The 27,098-nt window shown below is 38.8% G+C and overlaps 1 protein-coding gene across 3 annotated transcripts in view; it reads right to left on the reverse strand.

Annotated features, from left to right (window-relative positions):
- Positions 1–27,098, reverse strand: part of ppp1r9a (protein phosphatase 1, regulatory subunit 9A) — a 262,073-nt gene that overhangs the window by 127,228 nt on the left and 107,747 nt on the right. For all 3 annotated transcript variants that reach the window (XM_063043820.1, XM_063043819.1, XM_063043818.1), the window contains exons 6-7: positions 4,802–4,960; positions 1,185–1,238 (exon numbers count right to left, since the gene is read on the reverse strand). In XM_063043820.1, coding sequence (XP_062899890.1) covers positions 1,185–1,238; positions 4,802–4,960 — 213 coding nt within the window. The remainder of the gene's footprint in view (positions 1–1,184; positions 1,239–4,801; positions 4,961–27,098) is intronic.

Consider the following 27,098-nt stretch of genomic DNA (forward strand, 5'->3'; position numbering starts at 1 on the left):
GAATCACAGTGGATTTAAGTTGATTATTTTTACATTGATCAACAGAAAAAGACTCATGTCAAAGTGAAAACAGATTTCTAAAAAGTGATCTAAATTAATTGCAAATATAAAACACAAAATAATTGATTGCATGTATTCACTCCTTTTAATATGACACACCAGATCATCACTGATGCAGACAATTGGTTTTAGAAGTCACATAATTAGTTCAACAGAGAACTGTGTGCAGTCAAGGTGTTTTAATTGATCGTAGTAAAAATATACCTGTATCTGGAAGGTCCAGCTACTGGTGAGTCAGTATCCTGGCAAAAACTACACCACGAAGGCAAAAGAACACTCCAAGCAACTCCTCAAAAAAAGGTTATTTAAAAGCTCTAGTAAGGAGATGGATAAAAGAAAATTTCCAAGTCAATGACTACCCCTTGGGGTACTGTTAAGTCAATCATCAAGAAGTGGAAAGAATACAACACAGCTGTAAATCTGCCTGGAGCAGGCCGCCCTCAAAAACTGAGTGACTGTACAAAGGGACTAGTGATGGAGGCCACCAAGAAACCTATGACATCCCTGGAGGAGTTACATGCTTCAGTGGCTGAGATAGGAGGGGCTCTGCACACAACTGTTGCCCAGGTGCTTCACCAGTTGCAACTTTATGGGAAAGTGGCAAAGGGGAAGCCACTATTGAAAATAAAATTCACATGAAATCTCAGCTAGAGTTTGCCAGAAAGCATGTGGAAAATTTTGAAATCATCTGGAAGAAGGCTCTATGGTCAATTAAACCAAAATGGAGCTGTTTGGCCATCCAACTAAATGCTATGTTTGGCATAAACCAAACACTGCACATGATCAAAATCACAGCATCCCTACCATGAATCATGGTGGTGGCAGCATCTACTTTTTGCAGCTTGAGTAACAGCTGATGCCATTGCAGTTCATCTGTGAAGCTGAATGTTCTGTGGATAGCACACTTCAAAAAAGATCATCTCATAGCTCAAGATGATAGGCAGGAATAAAATCCCTTTACATTTTGCTCTTTAGTCCTGTTTGCTTCATTTTTCAGATTAAAATATTAGACTGACAAAGTAATTTAATTCGATTCATTGAAAACATTATTTGCCAAAATATGGACCTTAAAACAGAGAAAAATGTTAACACAATATCAAAATAACTGTTTCGCAGCATCTTACCTTGGCTTTCATTTTCTGAATTTCAGCTTCAGTAACAAAATGCTTAATCTGTAGCTAGATGGATCAAAATAAGATGGTCAAACAGCAATTTCAACATTTGAAAGACCTTTGACAAAAAAATGCTCTAGGTTCAAAAAATTCAAACCATTCCATCTAAAGTGTAATTATAACTTTAAATCTGCTCCTTCTGTGATGACTTTCATGACAATTCTTATTATATTCAGCCATTACCAATGATTTATTTCCTCACATCTTCAGCCTTAACATATTACGAAGAGCATGAACAACTAAATCAAACTCAAAATTAATGTTCAAACACTAATTCAACTTGACACTTATTACCTTACAAGTTTCTCAACTGAACTTTAATTTCACCATCACAGTCTACATGTAACATTTTTGCAAACCGCAGATGAACTTTCTTCCAAACTGGATACGTGTGTTCTTTCTCCAACTTCAATTAAACCACTGTCATTTATTCCAGTATCAAGATTTGAGGGGATATTTCCTGTCGGATAGTAACTAAGATATGTTCTTTTGAAACCGACTGTAGATAAAGGATCTAGTGCTTACCCATCATATATGATGAATAAACTCTTCATGGGCCTCCAGCTGGATACGGGTATCGATTATAACCGATGTTCCATTGACAAACTTTGCCTTCGTCTTCAGGTATGATGCCTGGACATATCTAATCCGGTGGTATTTATACCCCCGTTGTCCATCTCTTCTGACTGATTAGTCCTTATCCAATCAGGTTTCCACTCTCCCACCTTGTTTACAATCGAATTCCAGGTCTTACTGAGAGCAAGGTCTTCATCTTTGTTAAAATTCTGTTCCTCCAGTTTTATTTCAATGGCTTCCTTTACCAGGTGGCCCCAAAAGCTATTGGTGTGGCACAGTAGTTCTGTGTTGTTGAAGCCAATTCTATGGCCATTGTGAATGCAGTGTTCTGCCACTGCCAATTTCTCTGGGTAAGTCAAAATGATATACCTCCCGTGCTCCTTGACGCAGGTTTCCACAGGAAAACTGGAATTCTAATTAGGAACTGGAATTCCATTATAAACATGGTGGGAGAGCAGAAACCCGATTGGATGAGGACTAGCCAATCAGGAGAGACAGACTATGGGAGTATAAATACCACTGGCCTAGACATTGCCCAGGCATCATCCCTGAATAAGGTGGCAGTTTGTCATTGAAACATCAGTACATCGATAACTGTACCCAGCCAGAAGCCCAAGAAGAGTTTATTCAGACTGTAGATGTTATAAGTTCTGGAGTAGATTTGTGTATAAGGTAACTGACATCAAAAAATTTCATCTATGATCAGATGTCACAAGGAAAAACTGATAAGCACTAAGTTTTAAATATAATGCCTAGAATTGCAGTGGAGGCATATTTAATTATAAAAAGTACTGGATAAACATCTGTAAGAACATACAGTGTCATAGGAAGAGAGCAGGTTAATGTGACTAGATGGATTTGTTTGCCAGATAGATTTGATAGAGCTTCATAAAGTTGAATAACCTCTATTCTTTGACTCTATCATATTATGCATATGATTTGTCTCTAATAAGACCAATAGGCTTAGAGTGATTTTCCTCGAATAAAAGGAACTAAGTTGCTTCCAATTTGTAACTTCAAATCCATTATTCCTTCAACAGTTTGGTATCAAACTACCTACGCTGGAATAATGGGTCTGCTTTCATTGCAAAGTAACTTAAATACTTTTATTACAATGTGTTGGCCAACTTAAGTGACTATCACTTGATGTTACAAAATACTTCAGCATTACAACAGAAATTTATCAAAACATGACAGACGTATGATTATTTTAAAAGAGCAAAGTCTCATGCTGTATTATCAATGTATTGTAACTTTAAGGTCGACATCACACCTATTTTGAGGAACAAGCACTGTTGTTGGATTTGACTTATTCAGTGTTTTAAAATTATGTTCCATATCTTTCTATTTGCATATCAAGAAGATATGATTTAATTGATGGCACTAACTCAGGCTAAATATTTCACTCAAGATGCTTCCTGATTTGAACACTGAAACTGTCACAGCAAACCAATGTATAAGAGAATTGAAAATGGGAAATAAACATTTCCTAAGTAAAATTCCAGTTTTCCTGAATTTTCCTTAAACACTAATGTCAAGTTGGAATTAATTTACTGCGGACATGCACCGTCCTGTACCCTTAGTTAATACATCAAATATGTGGAATATGTATGCAAGATAATGATGCTAAGATTGTTTCAACTTTTTGCTCTATACTTCAAAAATGTGTTTACATACTTATATGCATTGTACTGTTGCCACAAAGCTAACAAATTTTGTGACATATGCAGGTGATATTAAACCTGATTCTGATTTCTTGCAGCATAAATAAATACAATAATTATACAATAATATAGAAAATATATTGACAGGCTTATTAGCAGCTCTGGAAGATGAAGTTGTCATTGGTGACTTATTTACAACACTCTTGCCTCGTAACCAGGTTATATATACAGGGCTTCACTCAGAAACTTAAGCCCAAATATCTAATCTAAAATTCCAGTGCTATACTGAAGGAATGTTGCATTGGCAATGGTACTGTTCTGTATACGAGCAAGGGAATCAATACCTTAATCAGCATGTCTCAAATAAAGGTCATTATCTCATTGCCACTTGTGGGAGCTGATTATGTAGAAATTGTACTCCACCTTTACTACAATAGTGAATACTAGAGTTGTACAGTTTGGCCATAAAGCAGCTTAGTCTTTGAATAAGCATGAAAGATATGGTACAAATCCAGATCTTTTTAAATTAGTTTAGAAATCCAAGATGGAAAATATCCATTAGCATTGCTTTCAGTATACTGTATGATTTTAGGGGCGAAACTATTAAATAGAATTGGAATTAGTTAGACCAATTCCACTGCTGTTTGCTGTAGTCCACTACTTTCACCCAATAAATCTACTTCATTTTCCTTCAGGACATGAAGGGATACAGGGAGAAGGTAGGTGATTGGAGCTGAGAGGAAAATTGGATCAGCTATGATGAAATAGCAGAGCAGACTCAATGGGCCAAGTGGCCTAATTCTGCTCCTATATCTTATGCTCTTAAAATACGTCGTGTAGCTCCCTTTTAACAGCATGATTACTTGTGCCTTCATACACCCTCGGCAGTGCAGTCTAAATTCTAATGACCTGCTGCTCAAAAAAATTCTACCTCATGATACATTGTCTTCTGAATCACAATCCTTCTGCTAATGGAGGAAGACATCTTCTATCCAGATTAGGCCCTTCATGATTTTATTTTCTATTAAATCCCTTTTTAATCTTCTATGTTCCAAAAAGAACAACTTCAGCTTCTCAAGTCGATCAACATAATTGAAATACCTCATCACGGGAATTGATCCCAGCTATACCTTTGCTATCTTTCCCAAAATGTGATGCCCAGGATTGTACAAAAAAAACTGCAAATGTAACCCAATTAGTAATTTATAAAGAACCATCAGGACTTTTATGTAAATTTGTATTAAGTTGTACACTTTAAAATCTTATTATCATTCTACTATACCAACTTCTTTACTTGTTTTCTTGAGATTAGATTGTATTCCTAGTTACCTCTTTGAATTTGTGAGTAATCTTGTTGGCATCCACTTCTGTGGGAGAAAGCACATCACCGGTTTCAGGCAGGTCAAACACTTCAATCGCCATGTCACCACCTGTAAGCACTGAGCCCACTTCACCATCATCATCTTCATCAGTAGCATATTCTCCTGTCTTAACATCAAATCATAGTTTTGAAAGTATGAACACTACAGGCTATACGTGAACATACAATATAATTGAAATTAATGAAAGGATTCAAGATCAAACTGTGCATTCACTTGTTGTCGGTTAATTATGATAAGCTGCTGAACAAGAGTTGGACTTCTATTCTACAGACGTTGTATTGCGACATCTGGGGAATTCAAGTACAAATGAATACAGTTGGAATCACAAACAACAGGAATTCTGCAGATGCTGGAAATTCAAGCAACACACATAAAAGTTGCTGGTGAATGCAGCAGGCCAGGCAGCATCTCTAGGAAGAGGTGCAGTCAACGTTTCAGGCCGAGACTCTTCGTCAGGACTAACTGAAGGAAAAGTGAGTAAGGGATTTGAAAGTTGGAGGGGGAGGGGGAGATCCAAAATGATAGAAGAAAGGAGGGGGAGGGATGGAGCCAACAGCTGGACAGGTGATAGGCAAAAGGGATATGAGAGGATCATGGGACAGGAGGTCCAGGAAGAAAGACAAGGGGGGGCGGGGGGACCCAGAGGATGGGCAAGGGATATATTCAGAGGGACAGAGGGAGAAAAAGGAGAGTGAGAGAAAGAATGTGTGTATAAAAATAAGTAACAGATGGGGTACAAGGGGGAGGTGGGGCATTAGCTGAAGTTAGAGAAGTCGATGTTCATGCCATCAGGTTGGAGGCTACCCAGACGGAATATAAGGTGTTGTTCCTCCAACCTGAGTGTGGTTTCATCTTTACAGTAGAGGAAGCCGTGGATAGACATATCAGAATGGGAATGGGATGTGGAATTAAAATGTGTGGCCACTGGGAGATCCTGCTTTCTCTGGCAGTCAGAGCGTAGGTGTTCAGCAAAGCGGTCTCCCAGTCTGCGTCGGGTCTCGCCAATATATAAAAGGCTACGTCGGGAGAACTGGACGCAGTATATCACCCCAGCCGACTCACAGGTGAAGTGTTGCCTCACCTGGAAGGACTGTTTGGGGCCCTGAATGGTGGTAAGGGAGGAAGTGTAAGGGCATGTGTAGCACTTGTTCCGCTTACACGGATAAGTACCAGGAGGGAGATCAGTGGGGAGGGATGGGGGGGACGAATGGACAAGGGAGTCGCGTAGGGAGCGATCCCTGCAGAATGCGGGGGGGGGGGGGAGGGAAAGATGTGCTTAGTGGTGGGATCCCGTTGGAGGTGGCGGAAGTTACGGAGAATAATATGTTGGACCCGGAGGCTGGTGGGGTGGTAGGTGAGGACCAGGGGAACCCTATTCCTAGTGGGGTGGCGGGAGGATGGAGTGAGAGCAGATGTACGTGAAATGGGGGAAATGCGTTTAAGAGCAGAGTTGATAGTGCAGGAAGGGAAGCCCCTTTCTTTAAAAAAGGAAGACATCGCCCTCATCCTAGAATGAAAAGCCTCATCCTGAGAGCAGATGCGGCGGAGACGGAAGAATTGCGAGAAGGGGATGGTGTTTTAATCATTTTAAACAGTTGGAATCATTTTCCCTTCAACCCATATCTATTTAGTTGTAGAGTAAAGTGTGCAATAATTATTAACACAAATTAATATGTGATCAAGCTTAGCAGAATATGATTCTTTTATGCTTTATAATGTGTATTTTGGTATGGGAGTTAAATCTGGCAGCTAACCTAATATTTTTTGTTCTAGTGACCCAGAGACACGAGTACAAATTCAATAATAGCAGCAGGATATTTACGTTCAAGTAATTCAATAAATTTGGAATTAAAAACAGAGGGATAATACAATCTAGGCCTCTCAAAATGAATGCTAACATTACATTTGCCTCCCTTACTACCATCTCAATCTGGAAATTAACCTTTATTGAATCCTGCACGAGATCTCCCAAACCCCTTTGCACTTCCAATTTCTGAATTTGCTCCCCTTTCAGGAGATAGTCTATACCTTTGTTCCTTCAGCCAAATTACTTCTGTGCACTGTTTTCTATCTGCTACTACTTTGTCCATTCTCCCAATCTGTCCAAGTCCTTCTGCACAATCCCTCAGCAATACCTGCACCCTCCCCCCCCCCAAGTAAAGGCATCCGTTAGTCTCACGAGACCATGGATCTGCACCTGGAAAGTCTTCACTCTCCAGGGCGCAGGCCTGGGCAAGGTTGTATGGAAGACCAGCAGTTGCCCATGCTGCAAGTCTCCCCTCTCCACGACACCAATATTGTCCAAAGGAAGGGCATTAGCACCCATAGAGCTTGGCACCAGAGTCGTCACAGAGCAATGTGTGGTTAAGGACACAACACGTTCCCTCGGCTGGGGCTCGAACTCACGACCTTCAAGGTCGCTAGTCCAATGCCTTAACCACTTGGCCACGTGCCCACACCAAACAACCTTTGTATCATCCACAAACTTGGAAACTTGGCCACAAAGCCATCAACTCTATCATCCATATCATTAACATACAACATGAAAAGTACCAAACACAATACTGACCTCTACAAAACACCACTGGTCTCTGGCAGCCAACCAGAAAAGGCTCTGTTTTCTGCCAGTCAGCCAATTTTCCATCTACACTGGTACCTTTCTTGTAATATCATGGGCTCTTATCTTGTTTAGCAGCCTCACGTGCGGCACCTTGTCAAAGGCTTTCTGAAAATCCAAATTAACAACATCCGCTGACTCTCCTTTGTCTATCTTACCTGTTGCTTCCTCAAAAAATCCTAACAAATTTGCAGGAAAGAGTTCCACTTAAGGAAACCATGCTGCCTTTGGCCTGTTTTATCATGCATCACCCAGTAGCATCAAACTTCATCCTTAATAATGAACTCTACACCTAGACAACCACGAAAGACAAGTTAAATAGCCCATAATTTTGCATTCTTCCTTTTCTAAAGGGTGGAATGACAGTTGCAATTTTCCAGTGCTTCAGAAGCATTTCAGAATCTAGTGATTCTTGAAAGATCACTACTTGTGTCCCCACAATTTCATCAGCTACCTCTTTCAGAACCATGAGGTATACTGTAGCTGATCTAGGTGTCTTATATAACTACAGACCTTTCAGCTTTGCATTCACCATCTCCTTAGTAATGCAGACTACACTTATTTCTGCTCCCTTATATTCTCAAATTTCTGGCATGCTGCTGGTATCCTTTGACACAAACTTTTAGTATCCGCTCTTGTATTACTGGCTAGCTTTTCTCTCCGAATGGCTTTTTTAGTTCCTCTCTGTGTCTTTTTAAACTTCCCAATCTTTTTGTTTCCCACTTTTTTTTTTGCTATATTATATGTCCTCCCTTTTGTTTTTATGATGTCTTTAACTTCTCTTGTAAGTCACTGTTGCCTCATCTTCTCTTTACAATGCTTTTTCTTCTTTGGAATGAATTGCTCTTACAACTTCCAAATTACTCCTAGAAACTCCAGCAATTGCCGCTCTAAAGTGCTCACAAAGTACTTCTAGCTTTAAAACAGAATGCAACAGCTATCTGCCTGGCCGGTGATTGGAATTAGGTCAATGGCATGGGCCTTCAATTTCACTCAATAAGTGGTCATCATTTTCTGCGGAAGGAAAAATGTTTAACTAAATAAAAAGCAGCTATTGTCTACTTGTGGCTTCCCACATGAAATAGCTGCTCAAGAAGTTTCCATTTCTTTACCTTTCTGAATTGTCTTTGACTTTTTCTATTCACCCATACCTGTACCTGTTTTTGAGAATATGACCATTGGTTCTGTCCTTTGTAATTTCAGGTGTTGGGAATGGCTTTGCCTTTTGTAGCTCCTCAGCACCTTTTTTTTAAAAAATACATTGACCTATTTCAATATGAATCTTTTTGTTTTTCACCTTCATTCCTCTGGTTAATCATTGCACCCTGTTATTTGGCCTTCACTTTCATCTTTCCTACCTTACTCTCCCTCAACATCACCCCATCTTTTGTTCTAATCTAGGCAGAGTTAGTGTGTCCCTGGATGAGCCTTTTTGCATGGTGACCACAGCTCTAAAATTTCAAGGTAATTGCGGCAAGGATAAAGGTGGTCCAGAAATTAAAATTATTGAAATGGAGAAAGGCTAATTTCAAGATTGTCACACAGGACCTGACAATAGTCAACTGGGACAATGAGTGTGCATTTCAAAGTGTAATCTCAATGTTGATTTGAGAAAAGTAACATCTTTCTCTAATTTGTTTTGGGGGTGTTAATAGTCTTTGACTTGGAACATTTGTTTGTTTTCCTCCACTAACGCTGCCTGACACACTGAATATCAACAGGCTGCATCCTTACTTCGGAATTCCAAATTTAGCAGTGTTTTGTATTTCAATAACCCAATAATTACCTTCAGCTACTGGTATATGATAAAAAGAGCACAATAAAAACTGGGAATAATCTTAAAAATTACAAGTTACATATTTTAATACTTAATAACACCACCTCGCTATATGGTTAATTATGTTAATTTCACAGATTATGCCAAGTGGTACCCACCATTTGCATGTGAATTGCATCAGTACCTCACATGTAGATCTTTCTGCATGCAAACAAGGCACCCATCCAGTCAAGACTGTCCTGAGACCCAGCAATAACAGTCTGCCTGTATGATTCCAGGTTCTTTTGCAAGAGAGTTTAGACACATGGGTGGTCAGAACATGCCCGAAACTCATCTGAAAAACTTTTGACTGGCAGACCACATCCACTGTTGTTTTCTACTTGACAAAGCTGTCAAAGGTTTTGCAATAATCCTTATATTCAGAAATATTCCAAAATAATTAAATAATAATGTTAACAAAGGAACAGTACAGCAATGGAACAAGCCCATTGACCCACAAGGCGTGGTGCCAAATTAAGAAGGGTCATTTCCATAGATGCGCCTGACCTGCTGAGTTCCTCAGGCATTTTGTGTGCGTTGCTGTGGATTACCAGTCTCTGCACTTTCTCATGTTCATAAATTAATCACTCCTGCCTGACCATGATCTATATCCTTCCATTCCCTGCATATTAATATGTCTTTCTAAATGTCTTTTAAATAATTAAAAATTCTAAGAATTCAAATTCTAATAAGCACCAAAGTAACTTGAGCGAAATAAAAATAAAATGAAAATGCTCAGCAAAACTAGCTGCATCCTTGGGAAAAGAAGCAGAGCTGTTTTAGATCAAAAAACCTTTGGTAAGATGGAGCTTGACTTTCCTGGGTTTTTTTCTGTTTTCATTTCAAATTTCCAGCATTTGATTTTTTTCAATGCATTTCAACAAACTGAATTACTTCAAAACAACATAAATTTCCAAATATTATGTGTATTTCTCACAATTGCTCCTCTCACTTAAAATGCTATAACCTGATGGAAGAGCAATGGGCAAGTTCCCCACTTTCAGTGTGAGAGAACCACAGCTGGTGCACAGTTTTCCACTGGACTCTATTGCTCTATTTATTGCCCATTTACATAGTATGCCACATTCTTGTTAGATTCATGCAGACTTTCTAAGATAATCTCAAAATGTAGTTAGACAGGGGATGTAAGAATAAATCACAAACTAGTAAAGGGTGAGAGGGCAAAATTGCTAGTTCATCCATTTTTGATCAAAGATTGATAATAATGTTATTATTAAAAAGCTGAAAATTGCTGTGTGCCAAGGGTTTAAACATGCTGAATCATTTAAGTTAAAGCTTAAAAATATTGGTGCACATAAGGACTAAGAGACACAAAGTAAGTATTGTACCATGAGTGTTAAGTGAACGTTGAGGGAGCAGTAGAAATGGGTTAGTATCCGTATGTTTTAACCTGGAGGTACTTTCAGAAGTGGACAACAAACCTGGAAGCACAATGAAGTCAGTGCTGCTGCACAGCTTGTAAAATAGGTTTGATCCTGACTTTGGATGTTATCTCTATGAATTTCCACATTCTCCCTGTGACTGTGTAGGTATATGGATTTCTTTCACATCCTGAAGAACACAGAATATACAGCACTGGACAGGCCATTCAGCCTATGAAGACATGCCAAACTTGATGCCAATTTACAATAAATGTCCTCTTTCTGTTTATTGTCCATATCCACTATTCCCTTCTTACTCGTGTGTCTATCTAAAAGCCTTTTAAACTCCACAAAATTGCCTGATTCACCACTGCCCCAGTAACCCTTTTCAGACACCTATCATCTGCGATTAAAAAAAAACTTCCCCAACATGCTACCTTTAAACTACCCCCTTCTAATCTTAAAAGCATTTTCTCTGGTGTTTGACATTTCTACTCTAGGGAACGGACTCTGATTGTCTACCCCATCTATGACTCTCATAATTTAAAAAAACAACCTTGATCACATCTGTCCTTGGCCTCCGATATTGTAAGGAGAAAGGCCCAAATTTGTCTAATCTGAGAGTATTGGTAAACATCTTCTGCACTTTTTTCATAGTTTCCACATCCTTGCTATAATGGGGTGACCAGAACTGTACACAACACTCCAACTGCAATCTGAATAAAGTTTTGTACAACTGCAACATGACCGTCTTACTTGTACACACAACACCCTTACCAATAAAGGGAAGCATGCCATGTGCCTTTGTTACCACCTTATCAATTTGCATAGCCACTTCCAGTGAATTATGGACCTGGATCCCAAGATCCTTCTGTTCTTTAATGCTATTAAAGGGACTACCATTAATTGTGTACTTTCTCCTTCTATTTTACCCCCCAAAGTGCAACACTTCACACGTGTTTAGATTAAACTCCATCTGCCACTTCTCTGCCCATATCTGTAACTGATATATATCCCACTGTATTATTTGATAGTCCTTTACACTTCGTCGCCATGTCACCAATTTGTAAATTTGCTAATCCACTCATCTACATTTTCACCCAAATCCTGTGTATATGTACATATATACCACCCCTACTCTCTATCTTTGATGAGCAAACCAGTTCTGAATCCAAACCTGCAATTTACCCTAGGTCCCGTGCATCTTCATCTTCGGAATCAACCTACCAGGAGATACTTTGTTAGATGATTTACTAAATTCCGCATCAATAAGGTTCACTGCCTTACCTTCATCAAACATCTCCATCATCTCTTCAAAAAATAAGTTTGTAAGGCAAAACATGCCAAACACAAGGCCGTGCTGATTGTCCCCAAGCAGACCAAGATTTTCCAAATGTGCATAAATTCTATCCCTCAGTACGTTCTTCAATAGTTTCCCTACTGCTGACACAAGACTCACTGGCCTCTGATAACCTGGATTATCCCTATTTGTCTTCTTGAACAAGGGCACAATACTTATTACTCTCTTGTCCTCACCTGTGGTGACTAAGGATGCAAAGATTCATTCTAAGCCCAAACAATCTCCTCACATAACTCTTTCAATATTCTGGAATATATTCCATCAGGGTACAAACATACCTCCTCCTTCAACTTGAAAATTCTCAGAACATTAGTATGCCCCACTCTGCCCTTATTATCCTTCAGATCCTTCTTCTCAGTACTAACACTAACACAAAGTACTCATTTAGTACTTCAACCTCTTGCTCTGAATCCAAGTACAAATGCAATCCCCGAACCTCCCCTCTGCTGGGTTATCTTTTTTTTAAAAAATACTCATACAAAATTCCTTGGGATTATCCTTGACCCTGCTCACCAGGAATATTTCATGGCTTCTTTTGGCCTTCCTTATCACCTCCTGGTAGTTAGGTGACAACTGCAGGTCTACATTGGTGGCAGAAGAATCAGCGGTTTGATGGGCATGTGAGGAAGAACAGATTACAGAGATACAGGTGAAGAATGGGACTGAATGGAAAGCTCAATGGGCTGATATATGGATAACAGTGAAGCTTTAAAAAAAAATCACCTAATTATACACAAGACTGCTTCAGGCTCATGTAATAAGTACAGTTGCTTCAGAAGACGGGAAATGTTACATACCCATACTGTGGTGGCCACTGCTTCTTTAAGAATATTTCAGATAATGACAACAAAATTACTTCAGTGATTAAGGACATTTTAATATGGAATGTTTACAGTTGCTTCTGATCTCATGAACCCTTTGCAGACTTAGAGAATAATTTCAGATTAAGTATCACATCTAACTGGTTATCCAGTTTTTCACTGTGGGAGTGCAGATCTTTTCCATGCACAACATGTTTCAACCTCACGGTGAATCTAAGCATCTTTCTTTTTAAATCTTTTTATTGAATAAGTATACAAAAAGGTAAACCATATAAACATTAATACAATGTTAAAATATAATAAAATTCCAGAAGGTATCAATACCAAAAAAAATACTACAAACAATGTAATTTAAACATAAAAAACCAAGATAACATAATAGTATACTAAATTTTATATATATATCAATGGAAAAAAAAAAACCCCAAAAAAAAACCCACCGTGCAACTAACTAAAAGCAAAGTAAAGCAATGGGCTAACTTGAAACCAAACAGAGTTAAACTTAAAATCACGTCCTCAATCCCGACCTCCATTAAAAACAGTGAAAAAAAACAAGAAGGGTATGTATTACATTAAATGAAAGTATCGAATAAAAGGTCCCCAAATCTGTTCAAATTTAAATGAAGAATCATAAAGGTTGCTTCTAATTTTCTCCAGATACAAACATAAAATCGTCTGAGAGAACCAAAAAAAGGTAATTGGAGCATTAAGCTCTTTCCAATGTTGTAAAATACATCTTTTCGCCATTAAAGTAAGAAATGCGATCATTCTACGGGCTGAAGGGGAAAGATTACTAGAAATTTTGGGAAGTCCAAAGATAGCAGTAATAGGGTGAGGAGAGATATCTATATTTAATACCTTAGAAATAATATTAAAAATATCTCTCCAAAAAGTTTCCAAAGTAGGACAAGACCAAAACATATGAGTTAAAGAGGCTATCTGCCCCGAACATCTATCACAAAAAGGATTAATATGCGAGTAAAAACGCGCTAACTTATCTTTGGACATATGTGCTCTATGAACCACTTTAAATTGAATTAGGGAATGTTTAGCACAAATAGAGGAAGTATTAACTAATTGTAAAATCTGCCCCCAATCATCCACAGAAATGGTAAGCCCCAATTCCTGTTCCCAATCTACCCTAATCTTATCAAATGGAGCTTTCCTAAGTTTCATAATAATATTATAAATCATCGCTGATGCACCTTTCTGACATGGATTGAGGTTAATTATCGAATCTAAAATATATGTAGGAGGAAGCATTGGAAAGGAAGAAAGTATAGTACTTAGGAAATTTCTAACTTGTAAATATCTAAAAAAATGTATTCTTGATAAATTATATTTATTAGATAATTGTTCAAAAGACATAAGGGAACCATCTAAAAATAAATCCAAAAACCGTAAAATACCCTTAGTCTTCCAGGTTTGAAAAGCACGATCCGTAAAAGAGGGAGGAAAAAATGTTACCTAAAATAGGAATCGCTAACCCGAATTGATTAAGATCAAAAAATTTTCTGAATTGAAACCAAATGCGCAAAGCATATTTAACTATCGGGTTAGAGACCTGCTTAAGGCGTTTCGAATCAAGAGGGAGAGAGGAGCCTAAAATAGAGCCAAGTGTATAACCCTGAACAGATTGTAGTTCCAATGCTACCCATTTAGGAATAGATAGTATATCCTGATCAAGTAACCAAAATTTCATATGTCGAATATTAATAGCCCAATAATAGAATCTAAAGTTAGGTAATGCTAAACCTCCATCTCTCTTAGCTTTCTGTAAATGTATTTTACCCAGTCTCGGATTCTTATCCTGCCAAATAAATGAAGAAATTTTAGAGTCAACTTTATCAAAGAAAGATTTTGGAACAAAAATTGGTAATGCCTGAAACACATATAAAAATTTTGGCAAAAAAAACATCTTAACTGCATTAATACAACCAATCAAAGTTAAATATAAGGGAAACCATTTAGATGAAAGTTGAGTAATATGGTCTATTAATGGTAAAAAGTTAATCTTAAATAAATCTTTATATTTACAAGTAATTTTAATCCCAAGATAAGAAAAATAATTATCAATCAATTTAAATGGAAATTTATAATATAAGGGAAGATGTTTATTAATCGGAAAGAGTTCACTCTTACTAAGATTTAATTTATAACCTGAAAAAAAACCAAATTGTGCTAATAACTCTAAAACAGCAGGAATGGATTTCTCAGGATTAGAAATATATAACAGTAAATCATCAGCATAGAGTGATAATTTATGGGACTTTAATCCCCGAGTTATCCCAGTAATATTTAAAGATTCTCGAATGGCAATTGCAAGAGGTTCTAATGCAATATCAAATAATAGGGGACTAAGAGGACAGCCTTGTCGAGTACCTCGAAAGAGAGGAAAAAAAGGTGAGTTTAAAGAGTTAGTACGGACCGAGGTTACAGGGGAATGATATAACAGTTTAATCCAGGATATAAATTTCAAGCTAAAATTAAACATTTCAAGCACCTTAAATAAATAGGGCCATTCTACTCTATCAAAAGCTTTCTCGGCGTCTAAAGAAATAACACACTCAGGAACATTTTGTGAGGGAGTATAAACAATATTTAACAATGTACGAATATTATAAAAAGAGTAACGACCTTTAATAAAACCCGTTTGGTCTTCCGAAATAATAGAAGGAAGTACTTTTTCTAGTCTATTTGCTAATAACTTAGAAAAAACTTTAGAATCAACATTTAATAAAGATATTGGTCTATAAGATGCACATTGAGCAGGGTCTTTATCCTTCTTTAGTATTAAAGAAATTGACGCTCTATTAAAAGATTCAGGAAGTTTACCAAGTTTCAGAGAAGCCTCAAAGACCCTACAGAGCCAAGGGATCAATAAAGAAGCAAAACATTTATAAAATTCAACGGTAAACCCATCCGGGCCAGGAGCTTTCCCCAGATTCATAGAAAAAATAACATTCTTAATCTCATCCATAGTAATGGAAGTATCTAATATAGAAGACATATCCTGTGAAATCTTAGGGAAGTCTAACTTATCTAAAAAATCATTCATATATTTAGAATCTCGAGGAGACTCTGATTGATATAAAGAAGAATAAAAATCACAAAAGGTTTGATTAATCCCCACATGATCCAGTATCAATCGATCATTTTGGTCATAAATCTGATTAATTTGAGATTTAACATAATTAGATTTCAATTGATTAGCCAGCAGCTTGCCAATTTTGTAACTGTGAACATAAAATTCACTTCTTGTTTTCTTTAATTGGTTTACAATCGAGGACGATAGTAATAAACTGTGTTCCATTTGAAGTTCAGTTCTTTGTTTGTATAACTCCTCAGAAGGAGCCATAACATATTTCTTATCAATTTCTTTAATCTTGTCCACAATTGCCATCTCCTCCTGCTTCTGTTTCTTCCTCAAAGCAGCAGAATACGAAATAATCTGACCACGAATATAGGCTTTAAAAGTGTCCCAAAGAGTGTTAACCGAGATATCCTCTGTATGATTAATTGTAAAAAAAAAAGCTCAATCTGTTCATTCATAAAGTTAACAAAGTCCGAATCCTGAAGCAACAGCAAATTAAAACGCCATTGTCTATTATTTTGTATATTGGCCATAATTTTAATAGAAAGCTTAAGTGGAGCATGATCCGAAATGGTTATAGAATCATAATCACATTTAATCACTGAAGGAATAAGACGAGAATCAATAAAAAAATAATCAATTCTTGAATAGGAATGATGAACATGTGAAAAGAAGGAAAAATCTTTTTCCTGAGGATGCAGAAAACGCCAAATGTCCGTCGACCCAGAATCAGAAAGGAAAAAGTTAATCAAAGTTGCAGATTTATTAGGTAAGGTCCGTAAAGGAGCCGAACGGTCCAAAGCTGGAGACAAACAGGTATTAAGATCTCCGCCCCAGATCAATGAAAACTCGTTCAAATTCGGAAACTGATTAAACAATGATTTATAAAATTCCGGACAATCCATATTAGGAGCATAAACATTAACCAAAACTACTTTTTTATTAAATAGTAAACCACTAACCAATAAAAATCTACCATTCGGATCAGAAATAATATCCTGTTGTATAAAAGTAACTGAGGAATCTATAAAAATAGAGAGGCCTCGAATCTTAGCATTGGAGTTCGAATGAAATTGTTGACCCTTCCAGAATTTAAAAAAATGTAGTCTGTCCCCCCTCCGTACATGGGTCTCTTGTAAAAATAAAATTTGTGCTTTAAGTCTCCGGAACACTTTAAAAACTCTTTTCCTTTTAATAGGATGATTAAGACCGTTAGTATTCCAGGAGACAAAATTAATAATAGACTCCATAAATCCTAAAGTCAACCCACATCGAGGGGGATTGACGATAGGCTCAACCCACGAACCCGGAGAGGAAACAGAACATACAAAAGATACCGGGAAAAAGGATGCAACCAGTACTTCAATAATGTATATAGCCCAAAGAGAAAAAAACTAAAACGTGAAGCCCCTCCCACCACCCTCCGCCCCAAGACCCCAAGGCAAAATCTAAAGCAGACCCGCCGGAAAGAAGCAAGCGCTAAAACTACCCCCATGACTTCCGGTATACGCTCCCTACAAAAAAGGTATAAATATGAAAAAGATCAGCTAATTGTAAAACAGTAAAAAAGTAAAAAAAAAGGTAACTCAATTAAAATACACACACAACAGAACAAAAGCCAGAAAATATATATATTAAAAAAAAACCACAATAAACCCCAAACCCATGAATAAACAAAAAAACAAGAAAAAATAAGATTATTAACATAAACTAGTTATAAAAAGCAAAACAAAATAAAATTTAAAAAAAACTACAAAATTTAAGGCCACACAGGAAATACGTAAGATGACAAACAGGAAGTAACCACCCAAAATCCCCTGGGAAAAGAAAGAAATGACGCAGTTGAAAAGAAAGTTTAGCAACCATATTAAGAAATCAAAAAAATAAACTTTTCTGCCCAAATAGGGCACGAAAAAGTTAAAACCAACCAATTCACAGCCTCCGATCAACGGAGATAATTAAAAAAAATAGCAATTAAGATGTTGAAGGTGACAATTGATCCAGATAACTCTGGGCATCCGATGGAGAATCAAAAAAACAAAGGACTCCATCTGACATGCGAATCCTTAGACGTGCAGGGTACAGCAGCGCTGGTCTTAAATCCATCTTATAGAATTCCGACATCACAGATCTGTAGCGAACCCGTTGGTCCCAGATTGGTTTACTGAAATCTTCCACGAATCGGAACTTAAGATCCGAAAAATCAATGAAACCTTTAGATCGAACGAATCGAAACAGTCTCTCCTTATCTTGAAAGTAATGAAAACGTAAAATAACATGCCTGGGTCTATCTGACCTAGACGAGTGTGATGGGATTCTGTGAACACGATCCAGTAGCGGTGGTTGGTCAGGAAATACAGTAAGGAATGCATCTTTTAAAAGTTGAGAAAAAAACTTCATGGGGTTGTTAGATTCAACAGCTTCACGCACCCCAATCATTCGTAAATTCTGCCGTCGCATCCTAGATTCCAAGTCAGAGTTTTTAAAAGTCAGAAAGTCAAGTTTCTTCTTCATTACATTAATTATTTCTTCGATTTTCCCCATCTTAAGCTCACTTTGTTGCGCAGATTTTTGAAGATCAGATATAGCCGACTGATGTTCCGCAATGGATGTTTGCATCTTATCGATTGAATCGGCAATTTTCTGGAGATTAATTGAGATCTCCGTATGAATCAGGTCCATAACAGAACCTGCAATTTCCGTACGAATCATCTCCCTAACAGATGTTGAAATTTCCCTCTGAATTAACTCCGATATAGCTTTCAAAGTCACCGGTGATTCAGTCGGAGGAAAATCCATGCCTTTCGGTTTAACCGGAGGTTTACCATCCTTGCCGTTTTTCCCGCTCTTAGACATAGCAGATCTAAGTTTCATCCAGTTATCAGAGAGTTCAATTTAATTCAAAGTATTGTAAGAGTTGATACCTTAATGGTTAATTAAAGTATAGCTGATCATAGAAAAAAAACTCAGAGGTAATGGAGCGAGTCAAGAACGTGACTTCACTCCATGAGCGCTACCGGAAGTCCGAATCTAAGCATCAACTATTCAAAATGCATTAACTATTTGATACTCACTTCATTTCAATATTTAGAAGCAATTGTAAAACTTAAACACTATACCAGTATTCAAGGGCCAATAAAAGGAAGTTAATTTTAAGTGGATGGCCATTGTTGGAGAGGGCAGAGTTAAGAGTGGGGAAAATGAGGCTCTGGCTCAAGAGGTTTCAATGAGAAGAGGTGAAAGTTAAGGTCAGCTTCTGGTAATTTTACTTCTTTTGTATTGCACAGTTACAGCAGTGGGAATAATGTCAGGACAGTGGAATGCTCTTCTTGTGGGAAGACAGGGAGATCTCCAGTGTCCCTGATTACTACACCTGCAAGAAGTGCATCCAGATACAGCTTCTTACAGACTACATCAGAGAAATGGAGCCAGGTCAACTCCAGGTCATTTGGGTGGCTAAGGGTTGACTGACAGGAGATAAAGGGAGAGAGTTACACCTAAGATGCAGGACACAGGTAACTGGGTGACCATCAAGAGAGGGAAAGAAGATAGGCAGGAGACAGGAGATAGACCTAGTAGAGGAAAGCCATAGCAGTCAGGTCTCTGGCATTGAGTCTGGCTCTGTGAGTCAGAAGAGAATGGGGGAGAAGAGGCAAGCAGTAGTGACAAAGGATTCATTGGTTAGGGGAATAGATAAGAGGTTCTGTGGATGAGAACGAGATTCCTAGATGACATGTATCCCAGGTACCAGGGTCAGCGACATCCTGCATAAAGTTCATAGCATTCTTCGAGGGAAGGTGAGCAACTAGTGGTTGAGGTCTACTTTGATACCAATAACAAAATGGAAAGGTATTGAGTGAATTTAGGGAGCTAGGCGCTAAATTAAAGGACAGGACCTTCGGGGTAGTGATCTGAAAATTGCTACCCGTGCGATGTACTCAAGAGGCGAGAACTAGAAAGATAATACAGGTAAAGACATGGTAATGAAGATGGTAAAGGAGGGATGGTTTCAGATTTTTAGATCATTGAGCTCTCTTCCGGGGAAGGTAACCACACTTATACAAATGGGATGGATTCCATCTGAACTATCTCAAATAGCAGCCTTGTGGGAAGCAGCCAAAGTGTCCTGACGAAGGGTCTCGGCCTGAAACGTTGACTGTACCTCTTCCTAGAGATGCTGCCTGGCCTGCTGCGTTCACCAGCAACTTTGATGTGTGAGCCTTGTGGGAAGGTTTGCTTGGGTTGCTCTGAATGGTTTAAATGAAAATTGCAGGGGGATAAGAGCTAAAATGCCTTCACATCTAGTGAAGTAGTTGTGGGGAGAAACAGAAGGTAAGCCTACATACAAAGACAGGAACCAAATGAGCATGGGACTAATATTCTGAGTTGTCCTTACCTTTGAAATTACCTAGGGTTACCCATAGCCCTCTATTTTTCTAAGCTCCATGTACCTATCCAGGAGTCTCTTAAAAGACCCTATCGTATCCACCTCCACCACCATCGCCGATAGCCCATTCCACATACTCACCACTCTCTGCATAAAAAAAAACTTAACCCCGACATCTCCTCTGTACCTACTTCCAAGCACCTTAAAACTGTACCCTCTCATGCTAGCTATTTCAGCCCTGGGAAAAAGCCTCTGACTACCCACACGATCAATGCCTCTCATCATCTTATATACTTCTATCAGGTCACCGCTCATCCTCTGTCACTCCAAGGAGAAAAGGCCCAGTTCACCCAACCAATTCTCATAAGGCATGCCCCCCAATCCATGTAATATCCTTGTAAATCTCCTCTGCACCCTTTCTATGGTTTCCATATCTTTCCTGTAGTGAGGTGACCAGAACTGAGCACAGTACTCCAAGTGGGGTCTGACCAAGGTCCTATATTCTGCAACATTACCTCTCAGCTCCTACACTCAATCCCACGATTGATGAAGGCCAGTGCACCATATGCCTTCTTAACCACCGAGTCAACCTGCGCGGCAGATTTGAGTGTCCTATGGACTCGGACCCCAAGATCACTCTGATCCTCCACACTGTCAAGAGTCTTACCATTAATACTATATTCTACCATCATATTTGACCTACCAAAATGAACCACTTCACTAGTATCTGGGTTGAACTCCAGCTGCCAATTCTCAGCCCAGTTTTGCATTCTATCAATGTCCCGCTGTAACCTCTGACGGCCCTCCACACTATTCACAAAACCCTCAACCTTTGTGCCATCAGCAAATTTACTAACCCATCCTCCACTTCAATCCCAAAGATGAAGGGTTCTAAAGCAGGGGTCCCCAACCTTTTTTGCACTGCGGTTTAATATTGACAATGTACTTGGGGACCGGCCGAGCGGGGTAGGGTTGCCAACGGACGAGAGTAGCAGTCAAATACGTTGTGTTTACCCAGAAAAGTCTACAATGATCATGAAGCCTTGCGCGGGCACCAGTGCGCATGCGTGTACCTGCTGATTTTTTTTCCTGCAAACCGTTTTTAGCGATTCTGTTCGGGGGAGGGGGTGTGTTATTCACGATCAGAAAATACGTGATAAGTGGCTAATACACTCAATTTCGTTTCTAAAAGGGTTTATCTAACGAATTTAATATTAAACACACAGCGCATATTTTACTCGCATGAATATAGTGATAAGTCAATTATCATGGGAGGACAGGGGAGCTTGAAGTAAGTATTGAATGAACTTCCAGTAGAAGTGGTAGAGGCAGGTTCAATATTATCAATTAAAGAAAAATTGGATAGATATATGGACAGGAAAGGAATGGAGGGTCATGGGCTGAGTGCAGGTCGGTGGGATTAGGTGAGAGTAGCCTTTATCACGGACTAGAAGGGGCGAGATGGCCTGTTTCCGTGCTGTAATTGTTATATGGTTATATAAGTAAGTCAATAGCATCATAACATTTTAAGTAACGTTTCGATATTAAACACACAGTGCATATTTTCCTCATATGAACATATAAAATCATTGCAACACACCAATATCGCTGAATCAGTGGGAGCCCTGGGCTGAATACTTGTTCCCTACAACAAGCCGGTCCTATCGAGTGGTGATGGGAGACGGCGATACTCGAAGGGGGTATATCCAGTCTATTCCGCCATTTAATTTTCGTTGCATTCATTGCAGAAAACCCTGCTTCGCAGAAATATGTTGGAAATGGAAGCAACGTTTTCAGTGCTTTCGTGGCTATCTCAGAATATTTAGCCTTGATTTTGATCCAGAATGCCGGCAGAGATGTTATGTCAAACATACTTTTCAGCCCGTCGTCATTTGCAAGCTCGAGGAGTTGATCTCCTTCCCGCGCTGACATGGATGATGCGCGGGTAATGACCTCACATGCGTAATGGCTCAACAGAGGCCGTGACAGGGAATGAGGAAAGGTGCAGCTGACTCCTATCGCCAAATCATATTGTTTCCTCGCGCCCAGTAGCACATGCTTTGCAGCCCGGTGGTTGGGGACCACTGTTCTAAAGGGAGGATAAAGCAACTATGGCTGACAAGGGAACAATAAAAAGCAGAACAAAAGCAAAAGAGAGGGCATATAATACAGCAAAAAATAGTAGGAAATTAGAGGATTGGGAAGCTTTTAATAACCAACAGAAGGCAACTTAAAAAAATAAGGAGATATAAGATGAAATATGAAGGTAATCTGGCTAAAAATATCAAAGAGGATACCAAGTGTTTTACTCAGATATATAAAGAGTAAAAGAGAGGCGAGAGTGGATAGTGAGCTGCTGGAAAATGACGCTAGAGAGGTACTAATAAGGGACAAAGAAGTGTTGAACAAAATTGATATGTATTTTGCATCGTTCTTCACTGTGGAATACACTACCAGTACGCCTGGAATTCGAGTGTATCAGGTGGCAGAAGTGAGTGCAGTTGCTATTACTAAGGAGATTGTGCTTGGGAAACTGAAAGGGCTGAAGTTAGATAAGTCATCTGGATCAAATGGACTTCATCCTAGGGTTCTGAATAAGGTAGCTGAAGAGATTGTGGAGGCATTACTAATGATCTTTCAAGAATCACTGGATTCTGGAATGGTTCAGGAGGAATGGAAAATTGCAAGTGTCACTCCCAGACATCCCACCCTGCAAAAACTCATTTCAGGGAGGTAGCCTCACCATTTCAGGGAGGTAGCACCCTGGCTCCTGCAACCCCATATTCCACCCCCCCGCACCCCGTCGACCTCCAAGGGTGTATGTAATACTTTGTTTAGTGATTTTTGTCTAATCTGTAAACCAAGTTGGGTATATGCAGCAAATGTGACATTAAAATATGTACTTACATCATATATTGACAATATTCTTGTGGACTGGCCGACCCGGGGGGGGGGGGGGTGTTAAACGCGACCAGAATATAGGTGATAAGTCACTTGTAAGCGGCTAATACACTCAATTTCATTTCTAGAGGGACTTTTCTAACAAATTTAATACTAAACACACAGCACGTATTTTCTTTGCACGAATGCAGTGATAAGTCAATTAGAACAGTGGTCCCAAATCTCTGGGCCGTGAAGAATACAGCAGTAGCCAGAACGCACCCAGCACATCTTTAAGAAAAAAGCCAAAATAAACAAGCTAATTGATTAGGTGCCACCCAGCACGTAAGTGTCGGCCCAGATCAGAGACGACATAATCGGCAATCGCCGATATAAAGTGAAGATGCCAAATGTAAAGTGTTGTACTTGGTAGGTCAAATGTAAAGAGACAGTACACTGTTAAGGGCTTAACAGTGTTGATGAGCAGAGGGATCTTGGGGATCCAAGCACATAGCTGCCTGAAAGTGACTAAACAGGTTGATGGAGTGGTTAAGAAGGCATATGGTATGCTTGCCTTTATTAGTCTAGGCATTGATTTAAAAGTCAAGAAGTTATGTTGCAACATTATATAACTCTAGTTAGGCTATATCTATAGTATAGCTGCTTGCCTCATTATAGGAAGGATGTCGAGGATTTGAAAAGGGTGCGGAAGAGATTTACAAAATGCTGTCTGGATTAGAGAACATGCTAATTTGAGAGTTTGGATAAACTTAGGTTGTTTTCTCTGGAGTGGCAAAGGCTGAGGGGAGATCTCATTGAGGTTCATAAGATTATGAAAGGCATAGATACAGTAGACAGACAATATCTAATACCAGAAGGCATGTATTTAAGGTGACGGGGTAAGTACAAAGGAGACATGAGGGGCAATTTTTTTTCTTAAAACACAGAGAGTGGTGGGTGTGTGGTAGTGGCTGCCTGGGGTAGTGGTAGAGGAAGAAACACTGGGGACTTTAAATAGATGTTTAGATAGGCACATGAATGTGAGGGAAATAGAATGATATGGACATTGTGTAGGCAGATCAGTGTTGGCCATTTGATGACTAATTTAATGGGTTCGGTACAATACTGTGGGCTGAAGGGCCTGTTCCTGTGCTGTACTGTTCTATGTTCTATGAGAAGAGAACGACTTAAAAATTGGGGTTCCCAATCTGGAATCCACAGGTCCTTTGGTTAATGGTATTGGTCCATGACATTAAAAAAAGGTTGGGAACTCCTGCTTAAAATGGACTTGAGGGGCAACTTCTTCAGCCAAAGGGTGGAATGAACTGCTGAAGGAAGTAGTTGAGGAGGTACAATAAGCAGCATTAAAAATACCTTTGGATAAGTACAGAGATAAGATTTTTTTTCCTAGAACAAAGAAGAACGATGAAGGGTATCCTGATAGAGGTAGAGGTCCTCCCAAGCTTACAGAGAGTGCTTAATACTTTAAAACATTTTTTCTAATTTTTCCAAACACAAGGACAATCTGCTCGCCAATATTCTTGCTTGTGCAGCAAGGGATCTCACTGAAACCTTTCGAATGTTGAAAGACCTAGACAGAGTAGATATGGAAAGTAGATATGTTTCTCATGCTGGGAGAGTCTAGGATAAGACAGCACAGCCTCAGGATAGAGGGGCGCCCTCTCAAAACAGATGCAGAGAAATTTCTTTAGCCGAAGGGTGATGAACTTGTGGAACTTGTTGCCACGTGCAGCTGTGGAGGCCAGGTTGTTGGGTGTATTTAAGGCAGAGATTGATAAGATTCTTTATTGGACATGGCAACAAAAGTTACGGGGGAAGACTGGGAACTGGGGTTGAGGAGGAGAAGGAAAAAGGATCAGTCATGATTGAATGGTGGAGTAGACTCGATGGGCCAGAAGGCCTAATTCTGCTCCTATTTCTTATGGTCTTATGATATCGCATGGACTGAATGGAATTTGTTGAAGTTTGGCTTCTGTGGTGGTGGGAATGTCAGAAGAATGCCAAGGTAGATGATCCATTAGTCTTTTTTAGCTGAATATTGTTTTCGAACACTTCAATGACAGGCACAACATGTGAATGCTAGACGAGTGTCTTTGCTTTTAATTAGCTGTTTAATTTTTCCAATATTATTCATAGCTAGATATGGTTGAAAGACAGAACTTTGTTTTGATTTTTTGGCCAGGTGATTGCTTAGCTGTCCATTATATGTTGTTTGTGCATTTCAATACACTTATAATCCTACGTCACAGCTTCACCCAGAATAGCATCTTATTTTTAGGTACTTCAGCTTCCTTTATTTTCATCATCCGGGCAGATTAGCTATAATTAATAGGCAGTTACTTTCCTGTCTTGTAAGAATGGCACCAAATATGTCACCTGCATGACTTCGGTCTCTAGCCTTTCCACCGATACATTTGTTTCCCCTACCTCTCCAACTCTCGACAACTTAAAACTACTGTTTTTCCTTTTTGTTAGTTCAATGAAAGGTCAATTATTTGAATGGTTAATTCTTTTTCTCTCCACATAGGGATATGGACTTGTTGACTATCCTCAAACACTTAATTTTAATTCATTTTTAGGCACGCTTGGTACTGCTCACAGTGTAGCCTTTCAAACTTCAATGAATCTGAATTAATCCCTTATTTGACTGTAAAATGAATATAAAGTTACAGATTACAATGTTATATCGAATAAACTCTTCTCAGGCTTCCAGCTAGGTACATGAAGATAGCAGAGTTTGTCATTGAAGCATCAGTTATAATCAATACCTATACCTGGCTGGAAGCCCAAGGAGGGTTTATTCATCATATACGCTGGGACAGCACTATATCCTTTTTTAACAATAGTATATACTTTTGCTGTTGTTATCCACAGGTTAAAATACTAGATCTGTTCTTATTATTGTCACTTCCACTTAAAATTTTCATTCAATTTCATTAAAATTCCAAATTATAAAATGATCAAATTTCTAACATTCATTTAGCAACATCCAGTTGTGCTCTCATTTACGGTGATGAAATGCTTTGAGAGCTTGGTCATGGCTAGAATCAACACCTGACTCAGGAAGGACCCAGACCCACTGCATTTTGCCTATTGCCATGAGAGGTCTACCACAGATATGATCTCAATGGCTCTCCATTCAGCCTCAGATCATCTGAACAATGCAAATAACCACGTCAGGATCCTGTTTATTGACTGTAGCCCAGCACTTAGTTATTAAACCATCTGCCAAAAGAAAGAGATATTGCCAGTTCACTCGACAAAGACTCTCATACTTTTGTACATCTCATTTCAATTCCCCTCACTTGCCTATCTCCAAAGAAACAACACCAGCTTTCCATAATTGTACTTTTCCAGCTTGAAAACAGCCTTTTAAATCTCCTGTTTTTTTTTCCTTTACTCAAACATATCAATCCTGTAGTGGCAACCAGAACTGTAAACCACATTGTAGATATGGTACAATTAGTATTTTAAGCAGCAAAAACATGATTTTTTTGCTCTAATATTCTTTGCCTTGACTGACGAAGGTTAACATCCCACATTTTCTTATCCACTCTATCAGCCACTCCTTCCATCTTCAGGGGTCTGTGTACATGAATTCAAATTCCCTCTTTCTCTAGAAGTCTTAGTATTCTACAAACTATCAGGCATCTCTTGTCATGTCTATGCTCCCCAATTGCATTAACCTGGACTCCTCCAGACTGAGCAAAATGACAAACTGCTAGATGAATTCAGTGGGTCAAGTGGCACCTTTTCTTCCAACAGTTTATTTTTCCTTCCAAGTTTCAGCATCCGTAGTTATACATGCCTCCACTTTTCCAGATCGAATACAATTTGCCTCTCTGTGCTATTTCAATTATCCCATT

This window comes from Mobula hypostoma, chromosome 3 (assembly GCF_963921235.1).
Source record: "Mobula hypostoma chromosome 3, sMobHyp1.1, whole genome shotgun sequence".
Taxonomy (NCBI): Eukaryota; Metazoa; Chordata; class Chondrichthyes; order Myliobatiformes; family Myliobatidae; genus Mobula; species Mobula hypostoma.